The sequence below is a fragment of the Mya arenaria genome, chromosome 3 (assembly GCF_026914265.1).
Source record: "Mya arenaria isolate MELC-2E11 chromosome 3, ASM2691426v1".
Lineage (NCBI taxonomy): Eukaryota > Metazoa > Mollusca > Bivalvia > Myida > Myidae > Mya > Mya arenaria.
Genome location: NC_069124.1, coordinates 78,769,653 through 78,790,791, shown reverse-complemented (window position 1 = coordinate 78,790,791; position 21,139 = coordinate 78,769,653). Strand labels below are relative to the sequence as shown.

At 35.6% G+C, this 21,139-nt stretch overlaps 1 protein-coding gene across 1 annotated transcript in view; it reads left to right on the top strand.

Moving 5' to 3' along the window:
* The window catches only part of LOC128227311 (leucine-rich repeat serine/threonine-protein kinase 1-like), a 70,035-nt gene that overhangs the window by 20,558 nt on the left and 28,338 nt on the right, over nucleotides 1-21,139 (top strand). Inside the window, exons 10-14 of the mRNA XM_052937716.1 lie at nucleotides 7,598-7,739; nucleotides 9,307-9,483; nucleotides 9,769-9,881; nucleotides 10,404-10,504; nucleotides 11,826-11,942. Of these exons, the coding sequence (XP_052793676.1) occupies nucleotides 7,598-7,739; nucleotides 9,307-9,483; nucleotides 9,769-9,881; nucleotides 10,404-10,504; nucleotides 11,826-11,942 (650 nt within the window). The remainder of the gene's footprint in view (nucleotides 1-7,597; nucleotides 7,740-9,306; nucleotides 9,484-9,768; nucleotides 9,882-10,403; nucleotides 10,505-11,825; nucleotides 11,943-21,139) is intronic.

The following is a 21,139-nucleotide window of genomic DNA, read 5'->3' as shown; positions in this document are numbered from 1 at the left end:
GAACTATAAACTCAATGTTATTCTCATTAAACAAACACATTGAAGGAAGATACATAGGGGATATTATGATAAGACATCAAGTACCATGTCAATTTTGGTGAGTAAACTATCTGATAAACACAAAACGGTGGTCACATGTTTATACACCAAACAAGACATGATGCTGGTGGTAAAAAAATCATCCTATTGTAATGTTCCTGCTCTTAGATGACTTGGTTGGAACATTTCCATGTTTAAGCGCACTGCTTTTTGTTTTAACCAACGAAACTGCATTTAGAGTTTAAATAACATTCTGGAAATTAATTCATAAAACAATCAATTGATGATTGAGTGCATTAATTTTAATATTATCACATACATGCCATATCTCCCGGTGGCGGAAAAAAGCAACAGAATTTTGATCCATCCCCTGGTCTCCTTCGGCAGATAAAAATCCCCATGAAATAAAAAAATATTATTATTATTTTTTTTTTTTTTTTAGGGGAGAGATTTTATAACAGGTAATAATGACAAAATGAAACCATAGTATGTGAGTGAAGCTAAATGTAAACATACAACTCCACAAGGGAGAGAAATGACTGTATAAATCACAATGATTTAAAAAAAAGGTTTGATAAATGACAAAAGGAAACTTTTTCAACAAGTGATACATTTATTTGTACTAATGGTCAAAGGCAAAGAAACATTACTCTTTGGGGAAAAGGAAGAAATTAATAATTTTTGTTCCATTCTATTATTGTCTGAACTTCATCATATCTGATAGGGCCTAAAAAAAAAATGTCCGTTTCGGGTAACCCGACCATACATATAAAAATGCGCCGACCCTAACTATTTTTTTCCGTTTCTGAGCAAAAAAAATATTCGTTAGCGAATAGAGAGTTACTAAGGGCGGATAAATGCAGATTTTAATTAGAATTATTGTTAATATGATAAAACAAAGTCAGGCAATGACAGTAATGTAGGAAATACTGTGATGTGTAAGAAAACACTCTGAACTTACGACAGATTTTGAAAAAAAAAAAAAAAAAAATCCCTACATAGAAATTTTTGGAAGGTTACCCTTAACAAACATTTTTTATTTTTTTTTTGCCTAGTATGAAGCAGAACTAAAAGACTTTGGAGGAAGGTTAACCAATTTAATCCTCCTCAATACTACCAAAATCCCCCTGAATTTTCAGCTTTCCTGAACAAATCCCCCTGAATGGTCTCCAGAAATATGGCATGTATGTGAACACAAATCAGCAGTCCAATAAATACATTTTAAATAATAACATTCCTAAGAAGTAAAAAATGTGGAAAGTTTATACAAGAAAATTGGATCTGATAAATTTCAAACTTTCATTATTATTAAACCTGAAGATCAAATTATGGAATTGCTTTCCAGATTTGCTACCGTACATTGAATCTGAAAGATACATATCAAGTTTATTGTTATAAGGTAGCATTACGCTACATTCATATGTTAGCAAATAATCAATACAATCTCCTTTTGTAAACTAAGCTTGCATGTTAGAACTATGTTCAGAAGAAATTAATCATAGAATGATCGTGTTGCAATGTCTTTTGATTTTCGTATTTTTAAAGTTAGATTAAGCTCATATGTTTTACGCTATTGTATATACTGTTCATTCTATATATTATCCATATTTTCCATTATCATTTCTTTGTACATTGTATTTGGAGGGAATACCAAATCTCTATCAATATGGCATGCTTTATTATCTCGGTTGAATAGGGAAATTAATAAGCATGTTATAAATTAAATCATGTTTTACTTTGTCCTTAAATGCATGTTTATTTTGATACTCTGTAAATGGGTGTTTGTTCAACTGTATGTAAGAAGCAATGACTGTTCTTCATTTTTATTACTACCATCTTTTACCATGTCAAACGTATGTATGCGTACATATTCGGAAATAACTCAAGTAACAAGTAACTCTTATTTGCTCATATTCACACTTAAAAATGCTAAAAAGTTATCTACTTTTTACCACATCTTTCGTTTTTATTAATTTTATCAGAATGTTGTTCAACTTGACTAAATATACAATAACTCTTTTTGTTGCACATGGATGTGGGGTTGGCCGCCTGGTTCGTTATAGGGTTCTCTGTATGTTTTGTTGTCTGCTCCCGACAACGCCCGATTCAGTCTCAAGTAACACGTTCTATCCTCCGTAATGACGTTTCCTATTGTTGCCGTTCTGCGTTGTCGGTCACTTGTCAACCGTCCAACAGCTTTGTTTCTATCTTCTCGTTTACTTTCTATATCCGGAGATGTTCATCCAAATCCAGGACCAACTTCCACTTCGGACGACCTAGATACTTCATTTCTTTCATCTTCTTACAGCGACTTAATGAACAGTGGGCTCAGCGTTGTGCATCTCAATATTCAGAGTCTACGATCAAAACTTGAACTCATAGAGGTCGAACTTCAAAACTATGACATTCTTATATTTTCTGAAACCTGGCTTTCCCCTGAGATTTCCAGCGAAAATATAAAAATTGCCAATTTTAGCCATCCATTCCGTTGTGACAGAGTAGGTAGGCCTGGAGGCGGGGTCGCAATTTACGTTCGTGATGGTATCACAGCTACCGAAAGGACTGACCTGTCTGTTAACGGTATAGAGGCCATATGGATAGAAATTAACATTAATAGGAAAAAACTATTGGTTGGTGGATTCTATCGCCCCCCAAACTCTAACAGTAACCATTGGAACCTTATGGAACACAGCTTTGACCAAGCATTTAACCAAGCTGCCGACGACATTCTTATCGCAGGATATTTCAATATTAACCAATCAATTCCATCCAACAAACTTTACAATTTTATTAATTCGTACGATGCACATCAATTAATAGATAATCCCACTCATTTCACAGAACATTCAAACAGTATTATTGATGTATTTATCGTAAAGCATGCACATAATGTAATATCCAGCTTCGTATCAGATCCTATCACCCCAGCTCTAACAAGATATCACTGCCCAATAGTCTGCGTACTTAAATTCACAAAATTCAAAACAAGCAATTATAAACGTCACATATGGCTTTACGACAAGGGTAACTATGGCGAATTCCGAAATAAATTGCAAGCAACAAACTGGGAAACCATTCTCAACTCAAACAACATCGATCAGACAGCATCCAGTATATCAGATACAATTATCTCAGCAGCTTTACAAACAATACCAAATAAAAATGTAACAATAAGACCTAATGGCATCCCTTGGATAAACAATATTATTCGTAAACAAATAAAAGTCAGGAAAAAATTACTCAAATTAGCTAAACGGCAAAACACTGAGACAGCCTGGTCAAATTTTAGGAGGTCCAGAAATAAAGTCATATACTCAATTCGAAAGGCAAAAGAAGAACATGAAAACAAATTAATCATTCAAGTTAATAGTAGCAATATCTCATCTAAAAAATGGTTTAAATTAGTAAAAAACCTTACAAATAAACAAACAAATGCAATTTTACCAACATTAATAGAAAATGATCGCACTGCGTCAACAGATCAAGAGAAAACTGAAATGCTATTTCTGTAAACAATCAACACTTCCAGAAAGCACTCAACCGCTCCCTCACGTACGAAATGCTACGTCAGTCTTATCAGACATCGTCATCTCTCCTCAAGATGTCATAGACGCGATCACCTCTATCGACCCTTCAAAGGCTTGTGGACCCAATCTTGTCAGTCCCAGACTTATACGAGAGTGTGCACCTGTCCTTGCTACGCCCTTATCCATATACTTTAGTAAACTAATTCATCAATCTGTTTTTCCGTCGTCATGGAAACTTGCAAACGTTTCTCCGATCTTTAAAAAAGGAGACCCGTCTAATCCAGCCAACTACCGGCCTATTTCGTTGCTCAGCTGTCTTGGAAAACTGGGCTGTATCCATAAGGTTCTTTATAACTATCTCGTTAGTAACAAACTTTTATCCATTCTCCAATCAGGCTTTATCAAGGGTGACTCTACAATCAACCAGCTCACATTCTTATACAATGACGTCTGCAAAGCACTTGACAATGGCAAAGAAGTCCGCGCAGTCTTCGGTGATATTTCTAAAGCGTTCGATAGGGTTTGGCATCGAGGTCTCCTACACAAACTATCTGCTCTTGGTATTTCTGGCTCTGCTTCGTTGGTTCTCTTCCTATCTATCGTTTCGCCAACATCGTGTGTTATATGCTGGTTTCTCGTCATCTTTGTCTTCTGTCAACGACGGTGTCCCCCAGGGGTCAATTCTCGGCCCACTTCTCTTTCTCGTTTATATAAACGACATCACAACGGACATCAATGCCAATTTTCGCTTATTTGCTGACGATACAAGTTTATACATCGTGGTCGACCATCCCGACACAGCTACCACTGTACTTAACAGAGATCTTCAAACCGTCTACTCCTGGTCCCGAACATGGCTTGTTTCCTTCAATCCAGCCAAGTCTAAGTCTATGATATTTTCTAGAAAACACAATAAGCCTGTACATCCACAACTTTACATGAACCATATTCCAATAGAACAAGTCGAGTCACATAAACATCTCGGTATAACACTCTCAAACGATGCCAAATGGACACAGCACATCACTCTAATGTTGGGAAAAGCTTGGCAACGTATCGGTCTGCTTAGGTCCTTAAAGTATCACCTTAATCGTCCCTCTTTAAAAAAAATGTACATGTCTTTTATTCGACCGCTTTTGGAGTATGGTGACATCTTATGGGACAACTGCACAAATCAGCAAAAATCTGATACAGAGTCTGTGCAAAATGAGGCTGCTCGTATAGTTTCAGGTGCAACTAAATACTGTAATATCAACTCAATGCTCGCTGAACTAAAATGGGAGTCCCTTGCAGACAGGCGTAGAAAACACAAGCTTATTACCTTTTACAAAATATATCACTCACTTTCTCCTAAATATCTAACGGATCTTATTCCCGCACAAGAACAAACACGTTACAATCTTCGAACTGCCAACAACACCCCAACTATTATAGTAAGAACACAACTTTACCAAAACTCTTTCCTTCCAGCAACTATATGTGAATGGAATAAACTTCCATACAACATCAGAAATCTGCCGTCTTTGATATCATTTAAGAAATCTCTTAATCCAAACATGTCCAAAGCCAAACCAATATTCAGCTTTGGATCACGCACTGGACAAATATTACACACCAGATTAAGACTTGGCTGCAGCTCACTTAACTATGACCTCCATCGAAGATCAATAGTCGATTCCCCTTTGTGTCGTTGCGGATCCGTCGAAACTGCCGAACACTTCTTACTTTATTGTCCACTACTTGTAGACATTCGACGCCGCTTCTTGAGCACTATGCCATGTGCACCTATTTATCAAAATCTCCTCTATGGAAACGAAACTCTTTCATTTGAACAAAACAAAGCAATATTTTCACTTGTGCAATCATACATAACTGCCTCTAGGCGGTTCGGTTAGCAATGAGCAGCAACAAACAATATACGAAGATCAACCCTCCCTGGCGTATCGGGCTGATCACGCCTGCTCCATAATTGGTGTGCGGCCAACAATTTTCATTTTTTATCATTTTAAGATAATATTAAAAAGACAAAATCTATCAATTATAATCATTTTCAACGTAGCATATAGATGCCATGTCTCATCTGTTTCTTATGCACTTTATCTAAGTAGAGGAGCAGAATTAATATAAGTTATTTCTTGTTTTCTAATCCTCGAACATATTGTGATGTATTTCATTTCTATACATATAACGTATGTATGTTTGTATGCTATTTGTTAAATAAATGAAGTTTAAACTAATGACTGTTGACTTCATGTTATTATGATTATTTTCCATGTCCCTAAATTGATTTTAAGTTATTTTGTCTTTGTATTTTCTTTAATCCACAATTAATTTCTTGACTAGAAATGATTCTGCAATTACAACATCCTTATGTGTGATTTTTCTTTGAATAAAGCTCAATAATATCTTGTAAAATATACTGGAATTCATTTCTCATTATATCGAACATGCATTGTATCAACTTACCTTGTTGTATTATCATTTTTACATTCTATCGAAGAAATAATTAACTGATCAAAAAGAAAAATAGACTGATATTTCAAGTAATCAGGTAAGAGCACAGAAACTCACGTCAATATAGACTTCAGAAATTGTCCTGAGAAATTATAAGAATTCACCAGCTAGATTTCAATATCAAGTCACAGAAATGTTTATTAAATAAAGTGTCCCTCTTCTAAATCCTTCAGGCCATGTTTGTTTGATGGAAACCATGGCTGCCAGGGGATGGGCAGGATGTGGGGCTTATTTTTCCTTATGTGGCTTAAGTAAATGGCTTTTGTATATCATCCATTTTTAAAATATCTTCAAGCTTATTTTTTTTGCTGGTTAATGAATTTATTGGTCTTATCTGACTATAGGATTTCAGATTCATCTATGGTCTTCAAACTTGACTTGGATGTTGAGTGTGACCAGAAGTGATCCCTTTTAATTTGAACATTAAGTTTACATTGACCATGAACATGAAAAGCTTGTTCAAGTGAAACTTGATAATGCCTCGACCTTTAGTTGTCTAACTTTACTTGGAGGTTGGGTGTGACCAGTTGATGATCCCTATTGATTTTCAGGTCCAAAGGTCAAGGTCACTGACATTGAATGCGAAAAGCTTGTCCAAGTGATAACTAGACAATGCCTGCAACTATGGTCCTGAAACATAACATGAAGGTTGGAAGTAACCTGTACATCTCATTATTCAACCTTTTTAACCTATCCTCAATCTTTGAATGAACATTGGTCATAATCTTCAAACTGCCTCATAGGCAAATTCAAATGTGAAATGACAAATTATCTGGCATTTCAGTCCATGCTTATTTTATTCAGTTGTTCAAAAAGTTAAGACAACATGACACTCAGGGGGAAATAATGTTTGACAAACATCTATTGTTTTGTCATTAAGTAAGATTGTTAATTCTTTATTTCAAAGGAAAAATATATTTTCCTACCTAATGAGATGTGGCCTTTTTGAATCAAGTAAGGAGCATGTTTTGGTACATGATCATTAGGTTGCTAAGGAAGAGTATTTCCTCAGAAGCTTAATTATAGAGGCCCATAATGGCACTTTCAGATTTTATTGGAAAACAATCAGACAGTTTAATGACTCCTGTTTATATTTTTGAAAGCTATTAGGAATTTCCATTATCTTATTACTTTCTGCAGGGAGGAACAAAAATGTGTAGGAAAATAGTAGAATTATCACAGGGGAGAATGTATTTTCAACAGGTTTTAACCACATGATCATGACATGCAGAATGCTAGATGATGAAATTAATGCCAATTTCTTTGTTCTCTTATCTATTCAAATGTTTATTGAGTTTTCAGCGTTTCTGTAGTTTAGTTTTATGACATGCAACAAAATAAGACAATTGATAACTTGTTGAAACTTATAAGGCAAATTAAAAGTGCTTAGAATCTTTAAACACATAACTTATTCCTTCTGTATATATGAAGTACATAATGAATGATCCATGATATAATCAAGAGTTGAGGGTCATTTGCAATTATCTTAGGATTTACTTTTTCTTCCTTATCGTCAGGTATGCTACTGGACCTAAATGCCTCTCGCAACAAGATAGAGCGGTTGCCAGGAGCATCACTTTGGGAATGTGAGCACCTTCACCACCTTAACCTCAAACACAACCACCTGGGCGGCAGCGTTAGCACACCTACCAAGGCAAAGTAAGGCAATCCTGTAACCTTTGGAAAAAAGAACATAATTAGTAGGGATGCAAACGTTTGGTATTCCAATGTCAAAATCGATATTTGAATATTTGATGTTTTTGTTGAATAGATAAATTAATAATTTTTTGGCCACAACTGTGTTCTTCGTCTGTCTTGTTTATACAGCGATTGGCCCCTAATGCCAGAGGTGTGAACTTGATGACACTATACACGCGTCATATTGGATATATTGTCGATAACTATAAACAGTCCTACGGTAACATTGCATTTAATAGCTGTTAGACAAGTGACATTAAACGCATTCCTATTATTTGGGGTACATTTAAATGACCATGCCAATTTGCCTTTATATTAATGTGTTGTCTTCCCTGCTAATCAAGCTTGGCGATAATTTGCTCAAATCGCCTTGATGATAAGAAGGACATGTGCTAGTTATGTGCTTTAAACTGTTCTCCATGTTTCGATATAACGCTCTTGCCTTGAAAAGTAACTATGGTTTAGTGTTTCAGGATATATGTCCAATATTGTTGTACAATACATAAGGCAATAACGACCTTTGGCCATGATGTCGTTTTCTATAAATATATTTCGTAAACATCAATCCCAGAACGAGGCTGCAAGTCCCACGTTGGCGCATATCGTCATTTAACCGGGGAAATACGAAATTCCCTGATCTTATTTTGCGTTGTTTACAAACATGAAAGCAGAGGAATTGATATAATTTGATTTTTTGTTAAAATGTATCGCTTTTTCTTGGGATATATTCTAAAAATTGGTAAATTCAGAGGATTAATTTGTGGAACAATAAGTGTCCGTCGCGTGTACCGGATACGACAAATAAGGGTAACAGGGACCCCTCTATTACTTTAGTGAATGATAGTTTACTACAATTTTAAAAGGTTCATTTTGGTATTCGAATATTCGATCGAAAGAATTACCGAATATTTGAATATCAGTTTTACCATTCATTTGCATCCCTAATTATTAGAGACTAGTTCAATTCAAGACTTAAGTTGATGCTAGGCATCAATGATGAAGAGAATAGGTTGTTGCAATGAAGATGCTACTGAGAAAAAACAAACAAATGTGTCCATAAAACTAACAGATCCTGTTAGTGTGAATTCCAGTACAGGGCAATCTTATTGATCCATCATATCTTGGCTATATCCGTATGTACTAAAGCTGAATGGTATGAAACGTGCATTATTAGTAATGGCCTTTTATTAAAACTTGACCACTAACATTATAACCACTAGAGAGGCTAAACAATCTTTCAGGAAATGCAAAACAAACAATAGCAGATACACATACAAATGTACGTAACAATCTAACAAATGTATCAAGTGCCCCCATTGCATGAGAAATGTATATACAAACTTCAAACCAATGTGGTCTCCTAACTGTGTCTGATAATCAACTTATTCAGCAAGGATGTCTTATATATTGAGTATTAAGGAAACCAAAGTTTAACAATTGGAAATGTTATTGATATGAATTTTGCTGTTTATGTTTGAAATCCTTTTCAACCAAAATATATACTGAAAGTTTCTCTCTTGTTTGTCAGATCACTCCTGTCATTCAAGCGAACCAGTCGTCTGGGCAGTGAAGAGTTTCTGTCTCCTGAGTTCCCACAATGCCTTGCATACTGCCTTCGGGAACTGAGGCTGGCCAACAACAACCTGGACCGCGTTCCTCCCTCTATTTGTAACCTCAGCAGCCTGGAAATACTTGACCTGTCAGAGTAGGTCAATGAACTCAATCTGTCATCAACCAGACCACATTTTTAAAAAGTTGTAACAAGCCATTATATGTAAAATTTATATTTTGAAAAGTTCCTTGCATATATTTTACCAGTGTGGCACTTAAAAGGTTGTTGTGCTGTATATGACTCCAGTTTTCAAATGAATACTTAGATTTGATCACGAAACTAGATGTATTTCCACTTTATGTTGTTGATGTGTCTTCATTCTTCAGTTTGTTTTAGTGTAAAAGTATATTTTTGTTTAGAATTTTTTTTTTTTTACAGCAATCCAATAAAGGATCTACCAAAGGAACTTGGTAATCTTAGGAATTGCGGGCTACTAAAGTTAAAAGGGATCTCGCCAAAGCTTCCAGAGCATTTGGCTAAACATTTCACACGTAAGAAAGTAAAACATATCTCTTTTTTAATTTAAAACATTAAATTCCACATCCAACAATTTGAAATTGCTTGAGTTTCTTAAGTGATTGCTTAGATCATATACAATCAGCTCAGTTCTTAGTTAAAGATGCACTCTTACTCCCAAATAAGATGTACCAGAATTAATACAATTGTTTTAATTTGCTGAAAAAGGATGAATAAATATCAAAAACAATGGTACTTATGCAGGATACCGCATTTAATTTGAAAGAAATGTATAGAAAACACAGTATTTTTGCCTTATGAGACAATAGTTGATTACAGAAAATCTTTAAGCACTCACCAGTCATTTAATATTTGTGCAGTTTCAGCTATTAAATACATGTTAACAATATAATTTTTTTTTTCCATAAATGCATTATTTAGTAGGTAGTTAAAGGTTTATCACTCAAACAAGTGTCACTTTAAGCTTTTTTGTACAATTTTCATTCAAAATGTTTGTTTGTTCTAACTATGGGATAATTGTATTTGCAAAATGACAGAGGATGGTAAAATGACAAGAGAAATGCTGACCGACTTCCAAGATGACCTTCGAGGGAGCAAACCTTGCTACAAGGTCAAGGCCATGATGATTGGTAAAAAGGTAAGTAATGTCCATATCAAAGACATTGAATATACATACACATGTATATATACAAATCAGTGTTTGATGGTAGTGGCATGAGCAGGACAAAACATTGCTGTGTTGCGCTTGACAATAAAGGTGGTATCAATTTTTGGAATAAATTAAAGATCAACCATTGATGTGAAGATGGTCAGCATTGTCAAAATCAAAGGGATGCTGATGAGGTTCAAGATGGTGGTGATGGCAATGCTTGATATAATGCATGATAATGACCGTGGGGATGACAATGCTTGAAATTATGCATGATAATGACCGTGGGGATGACAATGGCTGTTAAAATGCAAGATAATGACGGTGGTGATGACAATGCCTGTAATAATGCATGCTTATGATGGAGATGACATTGCCTGTAAATAATGCATGATTTTAATGATGGTGTCAACAGATGACATAAGAAGAAAGAGAATGGTCATCATCTTACATGCCAATCCCACTGGCTGGGGAAAATACCATCCGCAGGTCACCTGGCAGGGAATAAATATCAACAGGAATTAAAATAAAAAGGAATTAGGTCACTTTATACAATACATCTTTTTATATATACTCAAAGACATATATAATTTCATATACTGTGAAATCATTAATGTTTGTGGTTTTCGTGGGTTGGGTGATCTACAAATTAAAGATCCAATGAAATATAGACCCTTTATTTACTTTTCCAAGTGTTGGTACTTGATTTTTTTCTTATACTATATAATATATTATCGATAACATTGATTGTTTACTCAAATATATGCACCTTCTTGGTGTTTTCACAATTTTTTAATTACCGGTAGTATTCAATGGCTTTGCCTATCTACATATTTGATCAGGGTGCATCTTCTTTTATGACCTTAATTTCCAATAAAATCAATAATTGACATGGGTATATGCACTAATTGGCATGTCATACCACTTTAGCAAGTGTCATAAACAGTGTGACATAGCAGACGGAAATCATGTGCCTAGCCCATGGAGATTATGCAGACAACTCAGGATGATCGCAGTTTAGGATTTTTTTTTAAAATGAAAAACCACGAATTCAAGTACCCACGAAAAACCACAAAATTTCATGCCAACCAATATGAATGTTTACACAGTATACTCAATTCAGTTCTTTTCAGCTAAAACAAAATGCTTTTATAAAAAATCTTTTAAATATCAAACATGAAAAAGAAATGCCCAGGCCGGAGCATGTTTGAACATGTACCAAAATTCACTGCGAAACCGTACAGAAATATGGCAGGTATGCATAATGGTTCTGCTCATAATAATTGTTTCTCTTCATGTTGTTTATCAGGACATGGGTAAAACAACTCTAATGAACCGCCTGGCTGGCCGGGGGACACTCAAGGGTCAGAACCATAGAAGTATTGTGTGTGATGAAATAACCATACCAGCCAAGAGGGATTTTCCTGTAAGTTCTTTATTTGTGTTTAGTATTAGATTATTTGTAATTCAACAATTCCATTTGCTGTCTTCAACAGAATAATTATAATCACCTGAAATTCTCATTAAATCGTTGTCTGCTGACGATTTAAACTTAATTTGTTATCCAGGAATCAAATTAACTGCAAGCTCTGAGGAATAAACTCTGCAATATGATCTGACAAGCAATTTACATAACACGACATTGTGTCAATAAGAAGTTTAATTTAGGTATGTCAGTTCTTGTTGTCATCAGTTTACTTTAAAATCCAACAAGACATATAGTGATGTATAATTTCTGCCTTATAATTACAAGTTGTTTCTATGATCTTACATTTAATTTTTTTTTATTTTTTTTGGAGGGGAGGAGATAACTGAAATGCATATTTTGCACTGTACTTATATGGTAAAAAATACATTTTGAGTCATAATCCCTGACTATTACTATTTACATTATGATTATAGTTCATGATTTTACTATGAGGTGGTCTGTCCAGCAATGTGGCAACATATATTTATGTTCAAATATTTTTTGACAAAATTACAGATTTTGCTGTTTTTTATATACCATCCTTAAAATAAGTAATGGTGACATCACTCTCTTTTCTTGGAATGTTGTAAAGAAACTGCATTTTAACTGGATACATCCAGTAAATACATTTTATTCATCCAACCATTCAAATCTGAAAGACTCTGCTAGTTAAGACTGTTCCCAATTATGTATAAAAAAAATATGTTCCATGGAGAAATAAACATTGAGGAATTGTATGCTTTTTTAGCTTATCTATGCACAATGTGTTTGATTGTCTGTCATCCACCGTTGTCCATCTGCCTGTCTGTTTTCAACACTTATGCTTTTTTAGCTAATCTAGATGCACACAATGTGTTTGATTGTCAGTCATCCACCATTGTTCATCTGCCTGTCTGTTTTCAACACTTGTACCTTCAAACAACTTCTCCTCCTAAGGCACTAGGACAATATCAACCAAACATCACAGGAATGTTACTTGGGTGGCATTGGGCAGGCAGCCTCCAGTATGTTGTCCGATCAATAATTTTAGAACCCTTTGTCCAATCTTAGCCAAATTTGGTCAAAATGTGTATGGGCATAATATCTTGGACAAGTTCGATAACCAGCCATAACCCTTAAGTCACTCCAGAGTTATCACCATTTAATGTTAAAAATTATCTAAAATAGGTATTGTCCAATCAATAACTTAAGAAGCCTTTGCCAAGTCATCCCCAAATTTAGGCAGAATGTAAATTGGCATTATATGTTTGACAAGTTTTATTTATTAAGCCATACCACTCTAGTCACTAAAGAGTTCTTATCTTTAATTATAGAAATTACCTAAAATTGGTGTTGTCTAATCAATAACTTGAAAAGGACAATAATGTTTCATGTTGGGTCAAAAAGTATATCAATAGGTCAAATAATAGGGAGTCATTAACGTTTTATTCCTAGTCATCACAAAAGCTAATAAGGACATTTGTCCAGTACCAGCTCAAAAGGTCTTCTTAACACTCCAGAAACTATGCATACTTTGAAGGCTCTTTTTCACATAAAATGCTATTGAAAGAGGGGGTATATTGCTTTGCCCATGTTAGTTGGTTGGTCGGTCAGTAGGTAGGTCGATGGACCAATGCTTGTCTGAGAGTTAAATGGACAATGCTTGGGCCTATCAACCTCATACTTGACTTGGAGGGTGGTTGTGGCAAGTTGATGACCCCTATTGATTTTCAGGTCATCAGCTCAAAGGTCAAGATCGCCATGAAAGCTAAAAGCTTGTCCGAGTGATAACTCTACAATGCTTCAACCTATTGTTCACAAACTTGACTTAAAGGTTTGGTGTGACCAGTTGATGACCAAATGACCCTAAAATCGACAAGATTTTTGCATTCATAGTCATTATGACCTTGACCTTTGGATTTTTTGATCATTTGGTCCAAAGGTCAAGGACATAATGACCCTGCATGTGAAAATCTTGTCAGAGTTTCAACTTGACAATGCCTGTACTGACAGTCCCAAAGTTTAACATGGAGGTTGGGTGTAAATGACCCCTATTGATTTTGAGGTCATAAGGTCAAATTAGCTGTCATTTCAATCCATGCATATTTTATTTAATTGTCGAAATATTCATGACAATTTGGCGCTCAGAGGGACATAATGTTGACAAACATCTCTATTAATCATTAGTTTGATGGAAGAGGATTGAAGATCTGTATCTCATTCTGATCATTTTCCCATTTGTCGTATTTCTATATCTTTTTGCAATAGTATGTCTCTGATATGCCACAAAGTATGAGGTTTAGCATTAGGTTTTAAGAAAATCTATATAATAATGTAGGGATTACATTGGTCTCCTTGACAATTTTATTTTTCAGATTTATGGTAAAAGCAGCTTTAAATTAATACGTCTAGGCATTGATCAATCAAGGGTTGGAATAGAGGGGTGTAAAAAGGCTAGTATCATAATTTTTGTGAGATGTAAAGAGATGATATTGTATTATATGTACACAATAGGAGGGCCGTTCCAAAAATACATAGACTTATAATAAATAATTTTATAATATTTGTGTGAATTTAAGTGAAGGTCTTCTTTCAAGAAAACTGCTAGAACATTAGATTAAGAGCATAAGCTTTTTGGTATTTTGGTGATTGTTTTGATAATAGATACCTAAGATGGAGTGCTAGGTTGTATGTAAGTGTTTTAGTAATAAAACATATACATGCGTATATAATGCTACCAAATTTTGTGACTGAATGCACTACTGTATACGATTAGTAAACAATAAAAATAATCTAAACCAAACTTTCTGAGAATCAAGCATTTAAAACCATAGCTGGGCAAATTACACCAAATGAGGAGTGCCTAATCAGTGTTAAATTGATGATTTTATTTCTTTAGCTCACCTGAGCACAAATATCTGAAAGTGAGCTATTGTGAATGGTCCATCGTATCGTGTCCGTCATGTGTCATACAGCGTCAACAATTGCTTTTAACATCTCCTCCTAAATTCAGATGAAACTTCACTTGGATGTTCCCTTGATAAGCCCTTTCAAAATTGTTCAAAGAAATTAATTCCATGGAGAACTCTTGTTGCCATGGCAACCAAAAGAAAAAGCTTAGATATTTGGTGTGCTTCATTATCAAGGGGTCCTCTACCAAGTTTGTTCATATTATGCCCCTACAGTCAAAGCTAGTCTCACCCCTTTTTACCTACTTTCTTATTTTTGAAGCTACAGTAATGAAATTTAGACCATGCCTTGCGAACAAATATTGAAGTTGTCCTAGGATGAGCTTTACTGTGACCTTTTGACCTACTTTTTATGCCCCCGAAGGTGGGCATATTAAAATCGCACCGTCCGTCCGTCCGTCCAGCCGGCTCTGTAACTTTCCCTTGTATGGACAGATTTTAAAATAACTTGCCACATGTGTTTGACATACCAAGACCTCATGTTGCGTGCAAGACTCGTGTCCCTGCCTCAAAGGTCAAGGTCACACTTAGTGTTTATTCACAATGGAGTGCTGCATATAAGGACATAGAGTATAGGTTGTCGTGTCCGGGCTGTAACTTTCCCTCATATGGACAAATTTTAAAATAACTTGCTACATGTGTTCCACATACCAAGACGACGTGTCGCGTGGAAGACCCGTGTCCCTACCTTAAAGGTCAAGGTCACACTTAGTGTTTATTCACAATGGAGTGCTGCATATAAGGACATAGAGTATAGGTTGTCGTGTCCGGGCTGTAACTTTCTCTTGTATGGTCAGATTTTAAAATAACTTGCCACATGTGTTCCACATACCAAGACAACGTGTCGCCTGCAAGACCCGTGTCCCTACCTCAAAGGTCAAGGTCACACTTAGTGTTTATTCACAATGGAGTGCTGCATATAAGGACATAGAGTATAGTTTGTCGTGTCTGGGCTGTAACTTTCCCTTGTATGGACAGATTTTAAAATAACTTGCCAAATGTGTTCCACATACCAAGACGACGTGTCGCGTGCAAAACCCGTGTCCCTACCTCAAAGGTCAAGGTCACACTTAGTGTTTATTCACAATGGAGTGCTGCATATAAGGACATAGAGTATAGGTTGTCGTGTCCGGGCTGTAACTTTCTCTTGTATGGTCAGATTTTAAAATAACTTGCCACATGTGTTTGACATACCAAGACGACGTGTCGCCTGCAAGACCCGTGTCCCTACCTCAAAGGTCAAGGTCACACTTAGTGTTTATTCACAATGGAGTGCTGCATATAAGGACATAGAGTATAGGTTGTCGTGTCCGGGCTGTAACTTTCTCTTGTATGGACAGATTTTAAAATAACTTGCCACATGTGTTCCACATACCAAGACGACGTGTCGCCTGCAAGACCTGTGTCCCTACCTCAAAGGTCAAGGTCACACTTAGTGTTTATTCACAATGGAGTGCTGCATATAAGGACATAGAGTATAGGTTGTCGTGTCCGGGCTGTAACTTTCCCTTGTATGGACAGATTTTAAAATAACTTGCCACATGTGTTCCACATACGAAGACGACGTGTCCTGTGCAAGACCCATGTCCCTACCTCTAAGGTGAAAGATACACTAAGTGTTTATTCACAAGGGAATTCTGAATATAAGGACATAACAGTGTAGGTTGTCAAGTATGGGTGGTATTTTTTTATGTTCAGAGAAAATTTAAAATAACTTGCCATATGTATTTGACACATAAAGGCAAGATCAACTTTTCATGTACTGACCTTGTTCGTAGGTCAATGTCACATTCGGGGGCATTCGTCAGATACTGTGACAGCTCTTGTTATTTTTAAAGCTACAGCAAGGAAATATGGACGATGTGTACAGATTTGTAAGCAAATATCAATGTTGTCCTTGGATGACAACAACATTTGATAATACTTGATCATAGTTTAATCTCTTGGTGCATTGAATCTCATTCATTCTCGTAGAAAACCAAGGTTTAAAACTTTCACTCAAGTGAGCGATTTAGGGGCATTTTGGCCTTCTTGTTTGTTTACATTTTCTCAGCATTGTTTATATTCATACACATGATGTGGTCATTTTATCAAAAACATGATGGTTATGTTCAACTAATTTTATTTAGAAACATACCTTTTTGAGCTCAACGATTCAAAGAATAAGGAGGCTATACTATTCACCCCAGTCTTGGCATCTAGTTAAAGTTTAGGGCAAGTTGGCATTTTCACTTATAATTCCAAAACTCTTTAATCCATTCTCTTAAGACTTCACTATGTTGTTTAGGACCATCACACAATGAGGTTAATTAAAATCTGATTACAAATTATGGCCCTTGATCGTCTTTAAAAGTTAAGTGGTTAAAGTTTTTGGGACTTTGACTCCATATTTACCATCAATACAAATTATGGACCTTGATTAACCTTTTTAAAACTTATTATGTCTCTCCCATTCATGGGGAGACATAAAGTTTTTGCCCTGTCCGTCAGTCAGTCCATCAGTCCATCAGTCAGTCAGTCTGTCACTACGTCACACTTCGTTTCAGCTCAATAACTAAAGAACGCTTAGACCCAGGAACTTCATACTTGGTATGCTAGTTGGTCATGACTAGTAGATGACCCCTATTGATTTTGGTGTCACTATGTCAAAGGTCAAAGTTGCCGTGACCTTGAGGTGAAGAAACAGTTTCCGCTCAATAACTAAAGATCCTTTAGGTCCAGGAACTTAATACTTGGTATGCTAGTTGTTCATCACTTGGTTTGCTAGTCGGTCATGACTAGAAGTTGACTCCTATTGATTTTAAGATCAGTAGGTCAAAGGTCAAGGTCACCGTGACCTTGAGGTGAGGAAACAGTTTCTGCTCAGTAACTAAACAAAGCTTGCACCGAGGAACTTCATACTTGGTATGCAAATTGTCATGACTAGTAGATGACCCCAATTGATTTTGTGATCAGTCCCTTAGTCAGTCAGTCAGTCTGTTCGTCAAACTTTGTTTCCGCTCAATAAATAAAGAACGCTTGCACCCAGGAACTTCATACTTGGTATGCTAGTCGGTCATGACTAGTAGATGACCCCTATTGATTTTGAGATCAGTAGGTCAAAGGTCAAGGTTGTCGTGATCTTGAGGTGAAGAACAGTTACTGCACAGTAACTAAAGAACACTCTTGCAACCAAGAACTTAATCCTTGGTATGCAAGTTGGTCATGTAGATAATCCCTCTTGATTTTGTTATCAGTAGGTCAAAGGTCAATGTCACGATGACTTTGAGCTGAAAAATGGTTTCCGATCAATAAATGAATAACACTTGCACCCAGGAACTTCATACAATGCAAACTTTGTTTACATTTTCCAAGATTAATCAACAACACTTTTTTCTCTTCACTATTTAATACGGGTGATTAAACCAAACTTCACTGTTGGTTTGTGTCCAGTTCAAAATTACAAATTTCATGTCCATCATTTATTTTTTCCCAGCTACGACCACACAATAGGGGAGACAAGCGCTTTTTCCAAAAAGCAATCTCTAGTTTTTTATTGCTTTTGACAGGCACATTATAATTTTTTAACCAAGTTATTGCAAAGTGAAACCAGATTATAAGAATATACGATGTTGTTTCTGTGGCGTAAAACTCATCTATGGTAGTTATCATTTTAGTTAATTTTCACATATTGTAGGGAGAGTTTATATGACAGTTTAAAATTGGAACTTTCTTTCCATGTACGGTATGAACAGTTGAGGGTGTGAAACACTAGAAATCAGTGTTATTTCGTGTGCAAAATGGTCATTTGACTATGGTATATATAAGACATTTATTCAGTTGTTTCTAACATGATGTCAATGCCAACAACAATTCTTCATCTGAGTATTTGAAACTGAGCCTCACTGAAGTTTAAGTTTTAGGGCACATTGTGTTCGGTTTAAGTTTTAGAACATTGTGTTCGGTTAAAGTTTTAGGGCACATTGTGTTCGGTTAAAGTTTTAGGGATAGTTGGGATTTTCACTCGTTACTTCTATACCAATCATTCAATAGACTCAGAGCTGAGACTCATTGACGATCCGATGAAATCAAAATCTACCATGTGAAAAATAAACCTGTCATTATAAGTGTATGATGTCATTTATTGGCATTCACTCCAGAGAGTCAAAACAACATTTGGAAGAAATCACAGGAAGTCAACAGGACCATTTCTATTGGTGTATGGAAAGAAATTGGGTTCATTGACATCTTCTTTTTTTTCTTGACTACATATCTGCCGTTGTCGTTGTTATATTTGTATTATTTCCACCATGACATGTATGATTTTAATTCTTTTTGTATTCATTAATCCGATCCTTGTTGAATTTTTTTTTAAAAGGATTAGATTAATGAATATCTATTGTTTGCAGAAAATTCAGTCTGCCGAAGTTTTGGACTGGAGGCCGCTAAGTCTGCAGACTTTTATAAGAATAAATCGGAATCTACCATTAAAGATCGACTTAACATTTTTAACATTTGATGAATAAATGAGCTCAGGGGCATATCAACCCCAGCACTGTTAGAACTGCAGAGGTCAACAATCGAATTAAGATAACCAATCTTCTCTAATAGCTACAGAGAGCTGCATTCTGCATGAGTAGCTTGCTAAAAGTAGCACTGTCATGAGTATTCATAATATGTTGTGGGGTTAATATTGTGCGAATTTGCTGCACATGAAGTGAGGTGATTCCCATAATTCCTGTGAGATGTATGCATATAATTAAATAACCTCTATATGTTGCTATATGTTCAGTGTCTAGGTATGTTTGGAATACATACCTGAAACATTGAAAAATAATGCTCTTTAGGACAGAGAAGGTATTAAATTAAAAAATAAATATTTACAAAATCTGATAAAAATCAGTCAGGTTTCACATAATAAGATTGGCGAAAGCTCATTTTTTCTATGTTTCCACTTTAAACAGTATTTTTCTTTTAAAAAAAGATAATACATATTTGTGATTGAATTCATTAATTTTGGTTTGCCGTCCTTATGGCATTTAGTGATTTTACCGTGATAACACACAGCAATTGTTGCTATTGGCCTAATTTATGTTACATGTGCATGTTGTCTTGTACCATAAAGTGTGTCGCTCATTGGGTGTCTATTAGGCATTGATCCTTTTGCTCACAAATCAGATTAAGGCTGAAGTTTCTTTCATACATGTGATAATTTCTTGGGTCGATTCCGGGACACTCGTCGTAATGTCAACGCACACTAGGGGGGTCCGGGGGCCTGCCCCCCTGGAAATTTTTTTAAATGGGGAACGTCTGTGGTGCATTCTAGAGCATATCTGGGGCTATTTTAGTCGTTTTTAACGTCGGGAAAATGTACCTATTTTGACTGCCAAGACATATTTTTTACTTGACATGGTTGTTTTTTTCTGCATTTTCTTGAAAAAATAAAACCACCAGATATTTTCCCAGGTTTTAAATGAAGTGCTAACCAGGAGGATAAATTATGCAGTCTACTTTCGGTTTCATCAAAACAGGAAATAAACAACTATACGGGCACCTGTTTTCCCGCGCTTTTGAGAACATATTTATTTTTTTATCACATTTAAAACGTTTGCAATTTATGACACAATATTTTCCAGACGATAAAGAAGATTTTCCAGTCGATGAGCTTTTTTCCGTTTGGAGATGCATATAATTTTGATAGAGACATGTCAACAGTCGGCTGTATAAAGCGATCCCGTGACTTACCATGGTCACGTGATTAAAGCACTCTATATAACCACCTGTAAACCCCATATCGTCAGTTTTATTTCGGCCTAAAAATACACACGATAGTTCGAAAAAAAGTTAAAAACACTAAAATCCTTATCGACGCGTAAGTTGTTTAAAGTATAACCACGTATCGACTTTGAAATTTGAAAGGAATGGGATGTTTTCCGTGTTTTAATTTTTTTTTTTACTCATTTTGTCACTTTCTTTGAACTTACCTTCATGCTCGTTTGTCGGTAAAATGTGTGCAAAATATCAATTCATCAATTAAAAGCTATCATTCATAAGACCAAACAATTCCATAAGAAAACAATGAATTTGTAAACAAGAACCCTCCACCACTCGTTAAGCACAACAATAGGCCGATAGATCAATTATCGGGTGATTGATGATGACCTCGACGACACACGTACCAATTAACGGATTAGTGTCAACATGTCCTGTGTTTTACGACCAGTGTCC